At 36.9% G+C, this 12,830-nt stretch overlaps 1 protein-coding gene across 1 annotated transcript; it reads left to right on the plus strand.

Annotated features, from left to right (window-relative positions):
* Positions 1–6,941: 6,941 nt before the first annotated feature.
* On the plus strand, positions 6,942–12,546 carry tnfaip6 (tumor necrosis factor, alpha-induced protein 6). Its single transcript, XM_027009585.2, has 6 exons — positions 6,942–7,143; positions 8,324–8,461; positions 9,533–9,694; positions 10,694–10,922; positions 11,072–11,112; positions 12,097–12,546. Exons 1-6 carry the CDS (start codon positions 7,044–7,046, stop codon positions 12,216–12,218), a joined length of 792 nt encoding a protein of 263 aa, XP_026865386.2. The 5' UTR covers positions 6,942–7,043; the 3' UTR covers positions 12,219–12,546.
* The last annotated feature ends 284 nt before the right edge of the window (positions 12,547–12,830 follow it).

Below are 12,830 nucleotides of genomic sequence, written 5' to 3' on the forward strand. Positions count from 1 at the left end.
GATGTGTGTGATGAAGTCTTGTTCTGATGTGTTTCAACACCTGTGGACTATGTTGGTGTGTTTTAAAAGACTAATCTTGATGAGCCTTATGCATAGCAGAACATGCATAAACTGCCTTAGTAAAGCAGATAAAATAAGTAAACAGGAAAAATAGTTTTTAATCAGTTTCCAATATAATTTAAAATTGACCATCATTTTAACAACATCGGCATCACTCAGTTATTGTTACTTTTAGTGAACAAAATAGCATCTGCACATCTTTGATTAGCAGTTGAGAGGTCATTTCTGAAGTAGACATTATGCACACCAGCCACTTTATTAGAAATGTCTAGTATGTAGGAACACCTGGTAAGTGAACAGTTTAAAAACTACAGTCCATCTGTTGCCATGGTCTAGCCATTGTTTACCTTTTCATCAGATGTCAGTTTCTGGCCATTACACTGCTATTGGCTGAATAGTTTTGGATGACGGACCACTCTCAATCCAGCAGTGACATTGGCGCATGTAAAGATTACATCTACCAAGCAGTGACACTGGCACATGTAAACATCTTCACTGCTGTGCCAAATAAATATGTACTAACTCGACGCCCACCGCCATACCACTACCATGATGATGTTCCTGTTGTGTTCAGAATGGTCCAGCAAATAATATCCAGTCAGCAATGGGCATACGTGCTTGTGTACCTAATAAAGGGACCTGTGAGGTGGATACAAGGTAAGTGTTTCAATAAAAGTGGCTGGTGAGTGAGTTGATCATATCTTTTGGAGGTGTAATCACCATTGTACATCTTAAAATATGTCAGGACACTGAATGCCTGCATGTCTGTTATAAGTGATTGCGTGTTATCAGTTTTATTACAACACTTATACTCTATACATTATAAAAGTCACTTTTGAGAAAGCTGACAAGCAAGCTGTGTGATATGAAAAAATGATGTTTATACAACTTGAAGACAGAGGGAAAAATAATTTAGAGGATGTCTGTAGCAGCTTAGTTTTGGGTTTGGACAAAAAAAGGTCTGGTATCTCTGTCCTGATTCAACATAGCCAGGAGGTCATGTAAGGGTGTGAGAGACAGACAGACGGTATGTAGTATTTCCTTCCGTCCACCCAGCAGTACCCGTCTACTTGCATGTCATCACATTACATACTAACTTACTTAATCTAGAAACACTTGGTGTTTGTGTTTGTATCTTAAACATTCTGAAAAGAAAATTTGCACCCCCAACATTCCTGTGCATCAAACTTTTCATCACATTACACTAAAACACAAGAAAGGAAAATGAAGAAAGTGTGATGTTAAGTATTATTATCAGCAAGAATATTCTTGGTTTTCCTTTGTAGACTATGCAACAGCTCCCACCCAGCCATCATTGTCAAAAATGATGTGACTTTAACGCCACAGCTCCTGGTCCTGAGTGATGTGAAGGGTATTAAGGGTGAGTCTGCTAACCTCACATGGAGACCTAAACATGGACATCTGGTAATGGAGTTTTGAAGACTCTACCCTGTGTGTAAGCCAGCCCTGTACTTAGGAGGTCTCTTCTACTGCTCAGGCAGTGAAGGCCAGTCTTTCAGAAAGAAGAAGTGAAAGTAGGTTAAATTGTTAGACGCTCGCTTACAGGGACATTTGCGCCATCTATGCACAGCGGTATTTTACATGTGGAAAAGAAGGTGAAGGTAAAAACATAACCTTTCAGTTGTGTCATTTATTATTGTTTGACGTTTAATGTTTATTAGCATAATACTGTTTGGGGGGATATAAAATAAATATATTTTTTCAGTAGCTTAATTACGACAACATATTATGAGCTAAAAGGATGACGGACTCGTTTGTATTTTAAAAATTTAAAAATGACTTACCTTATACATACCACTGAATCTACATATATTTAGCGTTGGCCATTCCAGGACATATCATATTACACAGTACAAATACACAGTAAATAGGTGCAAGCAAAGTGATGATGTACAACATTGAGTAATGAAATCAAGCATTAGGAATCCACATGCTGACACTGAATTTTCTTGACTTTGTGTTAAGTGACATCACTCTGAAGTTAACATGCATTCATACAAATGTCTATTTTATACATATATGGTCTGGCAGAGCTAGAGGAACAAATGAATCAGAATTCATTTTTGTTTATTTGCTCGCTTGTTTTCACAGAACAGAAAAGATTTCCAGTGCGAGGCTGAGCTTTTTCGGTTGCTTTCTCTTGTTGTGACAGTTCGCTTGTATCAGACATAAACGTGGCAGACATGTCTATTTTTTTTAGGGACTCTTACTTTGGCATGAGGGGGCTGGAGATGTTAGTGGTTCCTGGGTGCTAAAAGCAGATACATCAACAGATGATTGAAGTGCTTATGCCAAGTGCGTCTCAGGTGTGTGTGTGTGTGTGTGTGTGTGTGTGTGTGTGTGTGTGTGTGTGTGTGTGTGTGTGCGCGAGAAGGACATGTTGGGGTCATTCATTCATTTCCCCTGATGCCTTGCTGTCTTCAGTGCATCTTTCCATCACCTTTCATACTCCTTTCTCAGTACCCCTACATTTTTCCCTTACTAGGAATTCATTTTTTTTCTCTACAAGGTTAACTTTACAAGGTTGCTTTATTCAATCTATATATACATGTCTTTGTATATGTGCATGTTTATGAATATATGTAGTGCAGTCACTTTACATAGTCCAATATAACTTTTCCAAATTAAATGTTTCATCTGGAGGGTTAGGAGTAAAGCGTTTCACCATCTGTACAAGGCCTAATTTATGACTGATTTTAAATTGTGCTTGACCAATCCAAATTAACATTTTTACTTTGAGACTCTCTTTATTTCTGTTTCTTCCTCACTTTAATCACCCTCCTTTTTGTCTTTCTCTTTTTCATCCTTATGCCTATATGGTCAGTGCTGATGTCTTTATATGAACACAGATGTATGTATACATAAATCATACAGTTTATACATCTTGTACTGAAATATAAAATAAAACTAAAACACTCTGGGCCCTCTTTTTCTGTATAAATGAATACATTTGATGCACATTTCCTGATTTCGCATTAAACTGATATCAGGTTGTCATTAGGTAAAATAATTATAATGTTAATGACTTTATCATATAAATATTTTTTCAAAAATATTTCCATGTCTAGTTTCTATGTCTTGATCCTTGGACAATAACATTGGAGATGTGTATGCAGTTGGTGCTGACTGCACTCTACCAGTGATGCTGGAATTGAGCTAAATCTGCTGTGATTTGTTTTGACCTAGTGCTGGATGGTCTTTTTGTGGCATACTCAAGACTTTTGTTTTATTCACTATATTACAGTGTGGAGTAAGGTTCTGCTTAGTGTTACAGTACTAGAACTAACTGTGAGATTCTATTGTTTAACTGGTTGTAATTCATAATACTTAATGAAGCATCTAAAAGGTGCATGGCAAATGAAACTATTAAATACAGTGACAGTGAAATTTCACAGAGAAGTCATATTTCTGAAGACTCTCTCACCTTGAAGTACTTATATAAAACTTACAGAAATGACAAAAAGCATCATCCTTTTTGACCTTTTTTTTTAATGAAGGTCAAAATCTTCAAAGCACCTGTCGGAGTAGCCGGACTTTGACTGTCACTGATGTGCTGAATGAAAAGCATTTGAAGTACTTCATGTTTACCAAGACTGAATGTTTTGATTTGTCAAAGTCCTCAAAATGATTACTGACTATATTTGGTGACTCTAAAAATGGATGTTAACTGTTGGAATGTAAGTCAAGAAAGTGATTTCTGTGTAAATTTGTACAGCATTTCACAATTGCTTTTCTCTCAGCCCATCAATGGCACACAGTCCTGGAAAATATCATTTTCCATGTTACTTTAAAACCATCTATCTTTAAAAGATTTACAATTTGCATAAAAAACAACCAAAAATAGTGTCAAAGACATTTTTGTAACCAGAAGACAAATGCTTAAATGATGCCACCTACTGGATAAAAATGGTCTGTTTTCTACAACAGTCAAGGGTTCTAGATATAACAAAATTTGTTTGTGGTTCCACATTATGCCCTTTGATGCCACTTTCCGGATGAAGAACACCAATGAAAAGTCTGTCAGTTATGATTTAGAGACTGCGTCTAGTGAATAAAAATGTTTTGTCCTATGTTGATTTTAAACACTTTTTAATTATATAATGTTATTCTATAATGCAAACACAAATATTTTACACACACACACACATATATAAAGAGCATGTTTTTTATGAAAATGACTAATGGTCAAAATAACAAAATAGTTACAGAAATTTCAGACCACAAATAATGCAAGGAAAACAAGGTCATATTCATTTATAAACAACACTGTACTAATATTTCAACTTAGGATGAGTTGAGAAATCATTATTTGGTGGAATAACCCTGATTTTTAATCACAGCTTTCATACGTCTTGGCATGCTTTCACCAGCCTTTCACACTGCTGTTGGGTAACTTTACCCCACTGTAGCTGTTGTTGTCCCATGTGTTTGCTGCTTGACCTTGTTATGAACTGCAGTTTTTGAAATTTTCAGGATAGAAGCAACCTGATGCTCACTGTATCCCTCTGCCAGTAAGGCTACAATTGAACCCTTCTTTTCCTTATTAAGAACATTTCTTTTAATCACTTTTGGCATGGTCTGTAGCTATATTTTAACTACACTTAGCACTGACTACACTTAGCACATTGGGTAGTCCTAGCACTGCTTTTCCCTTCCAGCTGGTTCTATAACAAGAGACCAATGATAGACACAGTCTTCTGCTGAGAAAATGATTCTTTCTGTAGGTTTCTAACAGCATTGGTAATATTACTGGTAAAAATGTAATAATTCCCATAGCCGAGAAACACTGAATACTAATGAGGTATGATGGAGCTTTAGGTATGATGGAGATTTGTATTGTATTAAAACTATGGACTATTTACACTCACAAGTCACTCATTAGAAACACTTTTATTTACTGGCTACTTTATTTGGGACACCTATCTTATTTTATACAGTGTACAGTTAAAGACTGTAGCCAATTTGATGGCATGCAGATTCATCAGCTACCCTCTACACATTTTCCCATTGTTTAGTTTCAGACCACACAGCCACTACGGACCATATATTGTTGGATGGACTATTCTTAACCTACCATTAACACTGACAGTGTTGACCTGGTAGAGGTTTATAAGCCAAAGCAGTGCTGCTAGGCTTTTTGCATGTGTCAGTATCAGTGATGTATTAGGAGTGGCCCAGCATTCCCAAATACCCGGCCACCAATAGCTCTGTGGTCAGAAACTGACCACTGCTGAAGGACTAAGGGATTTCTGCATTGCACAATTGTGCATGGGCTACAGACTCTAACAGTCCACCTACACTTACTATACACTCATTATACTCTCACCTAAATTACACATATACTTTAACATCTAAAGTGGCTGATGTGTGTAGCTGAGATAATTGGAACTCTTGAAAAAGCTAACTATAAAAAGGGAGACAGAGGGAGGGAGGGAGAGAGCAGGAGAGAGTGAGTGTGCCTTAGGTGACTTAAGCATTTCTTTTTGTGTGTGAGCTGTCATACACAGACAGAACACCATCTCTAATCTGGCACATACTTCCAGATGTTAAGTCATAGCATGGCAGCTATAGCACAACACTATAAAAACAGTTTAGTACAAAGGGGTCCTTATCCATGGCTCCACTCCTGTAAAGGCCAAAGATGACCAAGCATCCAGTGAATGTGTCTGAATGTCCCTCTGCTCTCTAAATCCTGAAAACATACAGTTAATAGTTTTTTGGGTTTTTTTTGTCATTTGATGTTATTAATTGTGGTAATCACTAAATTACTAAATCACTAAAAATCACCAAAACAAAAAAGATAAATTTGATATTTGCATGTTTGTTGTCATCATTTAAAATGGGATTTTCTTACAAATAGTAATTTTTCATATAGTAAAAAAATGATTTCATAAAATGAATGGCTAAAAACATTAAATGATGGATTTTGGCACAGAATGTAACTTTAAACATATGCCAAATTCTGTTCTAGAATATAATATTTTTATAGTCCAAGTTATAACCATCTGGAGTTTATGAATGGACAGTGTGTAATAGTTTTGGAAAAAACGATTATTCACTTATGCTGCATATTCTTGAGTGTCTTCTCCACTCTCTGCCATATGGTATGTTTCACCATTGGAAATTCTGAGCAATAGAGTACTGTAAGTAAATCCAGAAATACAAATTGATCATGTCATGGGCCTGTGTCTAATATAATTTACTGACTCAGGAGAGTGGGATGGAAACCAAACAAAACTTTACATCTTGAGAAGTATTTGGAAGATCATTCAGCACATATAATATTAAAGTATATTGAATTAGATGCTCAGAACCTTTTGGAGAAACTGTTACATTTGTCATGAATGTAATATCTTACTGTTAAAAGCTGGCCTAAACATAGCATATAAAACATACTAAACCCGATGCCATTGTGCTATTATATGTCCCACCATAAAATTAATTAATTACTACTACCATTGATGATGATGAATGATGACAAATTATTATTATTATTATTATTATTATTATGTTATTGGTATGAATAAAGGCGGTGCCACAGGACATGGAATATCGCAGCATTAAGTAGCAATTTTTCATCAAATTAATACTGAAATTGGATTTTCTTTAGAAATATTTTAATACTTTAAGGAATAATTAATTTTTTATTTCAAGTGTGACCTGGCAAACTGATTGATCACTCTTCAGTGTGAATCGGAGTCTTCTTTAATATTTTTTTAACAAACGTTGACAAGTCGTCTACAGCGTAAAATGAAAAAAAAAAAAACAGTATTGCCGTTGTTTAGAAGTAAGCACGCTGACCATGGTGCCACAGTCCGTCTTAATTATAATTGCAGTCTCCTCCTACCAGGAGGGACTGCTGCCACTACTTAACGTTGACTTGCAGACATTCCGATAAGAACATCGCGAAAGGTGGAGGTTGTTATCGCTGAAGTGTTCGTGCTGGTTTAGGGACGATAGCAATGCATATTTTATTCGTCGCGGTTGCTTTAGGATTCGTACTGAAGGAAGCTCGCGCTTGGGGTTACAAGAATGGAATACTTCACAACTCCATTTGGCTTGGTGAGAGAGAGAGAGAGAGAGAGAGAGAGAGAGAGAGAGAGAGAGAGAGAGAGAGAGAGAGAGAGAGAGAGAGAGAGAGAGAGAGAGAGAGAGAGAGAGAGAGAGAGAGAGAGAGAGAGAGAGAGAGAGAGAGAGAGAGAGAGAGAGAGAGAGAGAGAGAGAGAGAGAGAGAACGAACGAACATATGGTTATGTTTTCTCCTCCTTTTAGTTTTTTTTGAAATATATAAACTTGGCAACATGCTTACCTGTATAATTGATCCAAACAATGTATTGCGGAAGCACACTTGTGTATTGGTGGACGAGCATGTTGCTTATGTAAGGAGAGGCATTTATGACCTCAGTACTGACAGTCCACCTACCTTTGAGACTATCTTGTAAACTAGGGGAAATTACTGTACTTTGCAAAATGCAGCTCTGTAATTACAGGAATGCGATGTGATAATTACCTCAGAATAATCAAGTCATTCAACTGTGATTTGAAAAGTTAATGTTACTGAAAATATGTTTCAGAGCATTAGGCTTCCAATTCTAGGAACGAATTTTGTGTTCTTAAGATTGCACAACCATGTCTGTCTCTAAAAGTTGAGTAGTTATATCTAACTTTAACAAAAAGCTATTTTAATACATCACCCACTGATAAACATACCATGTTATTTTTTCCACTACAGCACATCTGGAAAGCAGCAACAAGCAGTTTAGTTATGCATGATGGGTCATTATGTATATTCCTGTATTTCTTTAGAGTGATGGGAGTTTTGGCCCAGGGGATCTGTTGTTCAGAAGCACCTGGATGGGAAAAGCCAGAAAAAGCTTATGAGTAATCTGAAGTACAGTTCAGCTTTTAACGGGTCATGCATGGGTTATGCCAACATGGGTCAAAAGCAGCTTGCTGATCCACAAGTCAGGGGAAGTGTGACACAAAACATTTGACTCAGATGTTTGAAATATCCAAAAGCAACTTATTTTTAAACATTGTATTGCACTGTATCCCTCACACAGTCTTCTGCTCTAACAGATGTTTGTTAAAATATGTTTCCTGTTTTACATCATTTTTTGCCAGCCAGGTAGATTACCGAACAACTGACATTTTAGGACATTCAACAGACCCTACCAAGTCCACTTGTGGTTTGTCTCATCTTGATAATGGCACTTTCTGAGATATGTTCTTCTTTCCACAGAGCAAGCAGCTGGAGTTTACCACAGGGAGTCTCGTAAAGGAAGATACCAGCTGACATATAAGGAGGCCAAAGCTGTTTGCAAATTCGAGGGAGGAACAATAGCTACTTATGATCAACTGGAGGCTGCCAGACAAATAGGTCTCTGCTGCCATTTCTGGTCTAGCACCACTGAGAAGGGAGGAGGAGATTTTGGCCCATAGTTAGATGTTAAAATGTGAATACATCACTTGGTATTTAGCTGTACATACAAAAAACAGAAGGAGTTTAAACTCACAAATAATTCTGTGGTTAATCAGTATGGTGGTCAAGACTTTCAAAATAGGAAGTGTTTTTTGTGGAAGCTTTCTCCAACTTAACCACTTGAAGTGGAGTGGCTTCATGGTTAGCACTTTTACCTCTAAGTGCTAGGGTCTTGGGTTCAGGTCTCTATCTGGGTGGAGGTTAGGTTAAATTGCATACCCTAAAAATTGTCCTGGTACGATTGTGTGTGTGAATGACAGTGTTCCTGCATGTCTAGTGATGTATGGTGCTCTGTCCTGGTTGTTATCCTCTCTCCCTTTACTGTGCCTGATTCAGTCCCCCAAGGGGCAGGGGTTTCAGGTTAAGAGTATGCTGTGAGCAACTATCTGCTGCTTGATTGGTTGTAAAAGCTGTGTGTTGATTGTAAAGTGTCCCTGGGTTCTGAGAAATGTATGTAAGTGTAATAAGTGTAACTTCATTAATTCATAAAAGCAGAAAAATGGCATGCACTACGTCACAGCTTGTGTGACTAAAGAAGCAACATCTGGGTGGATCTTTTTCCCACTTAAGCTAAATTTGATGATATGCCGGCCCAGACTGCTAAGACAGAACTGTGATTAGAACTGACTTTGCCTGGGAGGTCTTTATCTCTGTTTTCCTCTTTCTTTGTAACCCTTAAATTGGGTCAGTATGCCCTAGAACACAGCGGGTCTTTATTCCTCGTATCCGCTGCAATCTCATAACGGATTTCCTACAATTATTAATTTCCCTACAAACCTGATTATGTTCTAAGGAACTCTTAAGAGTACTTATGAACTGATTGCCTTCCTAGAGTGTGTGGTTAATAATTAGGTTATTTGAACATAGTAAAACGGATTAGATTAATTACTGGACTGTCATTAAAATGATATGAACATTGATGTTTTCTTTTAGAATGATGCAAGAATAATATTTCTCTCTTCCCTAAAGGCTTCCATGTGTGTGCAGCTGGATGGTTTGACAGAGGCCGTGTGGGATATCCCATTGTCAAACCTGGTGCCAACTGTGGTTTTGGGAAAGTTGGAATCATCGATTATGGTTATCGGCTAAATAAAAGCGAACGATGGGATGTGTATTGCTACAACCCTAACTGTGAGTAAGACTTGGAGACAAAGTGAAGTAATTCTGGAAGGAGTGACAAGGAAATCACATATCATAGGCCCTGTTTCAAAAAGTTTTTTACAGTTTATTTGAAAGCTCTTCTAAGTAGGCTGGAGTGCAGCTCCGCTAGTGAATGTAGTAAACTCTCTGGGTTAATGGATTTGTCTTTAACACAGAATAACACAGTCCTTTCAGCTTTTGAAATCATGTTGATTTGTGGTCTGCCCTGAGAGTTATACACCGCATGAGACTATGAACCAAGGAAAATTTGACAACTGTTTAATCATACCATGCCTAATGTGTGGTAACATCACATGGTGAACTTCAGCTGTACAAATGACTTGGGCTCAGATCAAGCGTATAACATAAATTTTGTAGGCTTCAAGACATATGTACAACATTTAAAAAAACATTTCCACACTAATTTGTCATGATTAAGAATCGTAAACTAACAACAATGTCAAAAAAGTCCTGATAAAAAGATTGCTGACAGTTTTAAAAAGCTTGGTGGGACTGTGTTCTGATGACAATGCACTGACAGAAAACCAACTAAGCTGAGTTTAGAATAGAATAGATTGGACAGGATGTTGAATTGGTATTATTATGGCTTCTTTTAATTTAACATTAGTATAACAATTCCTGATGCGATGCAAGAAGTAAAAATATGAAAATGTGTTTAAGTGGGTGGGGGTACTAAGGTAATGGTCATTTAGGGTTTAGATAAGACATGTATTGATTATGGCACAGAATAATTACACTAAATTGCCAAAATTCTACAAAGTCACTACATCTAAGAGTTGGAATGCAATTCAATAGACGAGTATAGACCAATACAGTGGTACAGAGTAGCTGAAGATTACTTCAGTTGATCTATCATGGGAAAAAAAGTAATTTTTACCACAGATCTCTTTATTCATAGTTGTATCATGTGGCATGAGAAAGTATTAAAAACTGGCTTTATTTAAAAATGACCTGTATGAACTTTTGCAGCAAAAGAGTGTGGTGGTGTGCATACCGACCCGGTAAAGGTTTTACAGTCTCCTGGTTTTCCAGAGGAGTACCTTGACGAACAGATATGTTACTGGCACATCCGCTTGCGCTATGGCCAGAGAATCAGACTGCATTTCCTGGAGTTTGACATAGAGGATGACACAGACTGCCTCAGTGATTACCTGGAGATCTATGACAGCTATGATGACATCACAGGGCTTGCTGGACGGTGCGGCATCAACACGTTTTTAACATCTTTCTCATTTTAGTAGCTTTTAGAGGTCTTGAAGTTTTTCTCACAAAGTCTTTACAATGCAAGTCTTTACAGTGTATATACCATACAGTTCTTATTACTTCTAATGTGTTTGATCTCTGTAGGTACTGTGGGTATGAACTGCCTGAAGACTTTTTTAGCACAGGTATGATGTAATGATTTTTTTAGACACATTGTCTAGTAATAAAACATTTATTCGTGGGTTCTTGGTCCAGTCTTCCTCAGAATTGGTTTTCTAATTTGATACAGACGAGCACTGAGATTTTCAGGAAGACATTATTTACAAATCTTTCAGGACTCTGTTTTGAGTCCCAGCTGGCCTGTGCGCTCACTTTTGCCAAAAGTTCCTGAATTGAGTGAGCAATTGATACTACCTTCATTTAGAAATGACTGGATTATTTCTTTCTATTTGGGTGGTGGACTAATCATTCAGTCATGTATGGCAGATATGCGGAATTGTGCAAATATTTTAGACAACCCAGAAAATTGTTTAGAGTTATTAATCAGAACACTAAGTGTTTATTCGTTTAAAAGTGATCCCAAGTTACATTTTTCCCAAACTACTTATTTTTACTCTGGATCCTTTTTGTTCTGTGCAATTGATCCTGTGTAACTTCATCTCTGCACTCTGTGTTATTTTTTGTATTTCAGCATGTTTTGAAGGCATTATGCTAAAAGGTTTTACATTTACATTTAGCTGATGCTTTTATCCAAAGCGACTTACAATTACAACTGAGTACAACTTGAGCAATTGAGGGTTAAGGGCCTTACTCAGGTGCTCAACAGTGGCAACTTGGCAGTGGTGGGGCTTGAACCAGCAGCCTCCCAATTACAAGTCAAGTCAACTACTGAGCTACCACTGCCCCCAATTGTTTTATTTAACAACTGAATAAAATTAGAGGTTTGGGGCCAGTCTTATGTATTATAAATTTAAAAATGAATGAATAAATATTGTGTTAATTAATGTTTACTTGCAATAATTGCATTTACATTTGTATTTTTGTATTATAGTGTTTCTACAAATAAACATTTACTTTACAGATAAATAGTCAATAATTTCTTGGCAGGCCTATGATTTTCACAGCAATGTAGTTTCGTCTTTGACATTCTCATCTTGTCATTTTTACAGGTAATGTCATGACACTGAAGTTCCGCTCAGATTCTTCTGTTTCTGCAGGAGGATTTCAGCTACAGTACATAGCTGTAGATGATTCTCTGCACTTCAGCAATGACAAAGATACTTTTGTTTGACACTGTCTTGTATTTTTTAAGTTATGTGTTTGTAATCCACCTTGTAAAGAAATGTTTAGTGTATTACATTTCTTTTTGTAATTTCATTTTCATATACTTTTTTTCTGCAAGTGGCAGCTGAATAAAGGTACTGCAAGTTATCATAAAACAACTGCAGTGATTTAATGAAAATTAGCTGACAAAACTTGTCCTTCAGATATTTTGACTCCAGTTCAGCCTCTTGTTGCTTGGTTTAAAATGCTGTTATGTTCATCACCTGGGCTAACTTGGGTTAAAGATCTTTATTTCGCTGTATTTTACAGAGTCTGCAATTAAACATGTGCATTAATAGCAGTCTGTGATGTTACTGTGAACAGGATTTGGGTTAGTTTATTCATAGTATTCCTCATGTCGGAGAAAGTGGTCTACATGATATCCAGAAAAAAATCAAATACCGTAATCCAGAAGAGAAACAACCAACACACTCAACAATTTAAAAAGTCCTGAAAATTAGGATGAGATAATTATTTCAAGTGTGACTGGCTTGAACTTTAGACACGCCGTAGTGGATTTACTGAATTATTCATGAGTGGGTGGTAAGCACGTCGGGTGAAAGGTGACGCTCAGCGTGGC

The sequence above is a fragment of the Electrophorus electricus genome, chromosome 2, assembly GCF_013358815.1.
Source record: "Electrophorus electricus isolate fEleEle1 chromosome 2, fEleEle1.pri, whole genome shotgun sequence".
NCBI lineage: Eukaryota > Metazoa > Chordata > Actinopteri > Gymnotiformes > Gymnotidae > Electrophorus > Electrophorus electricus.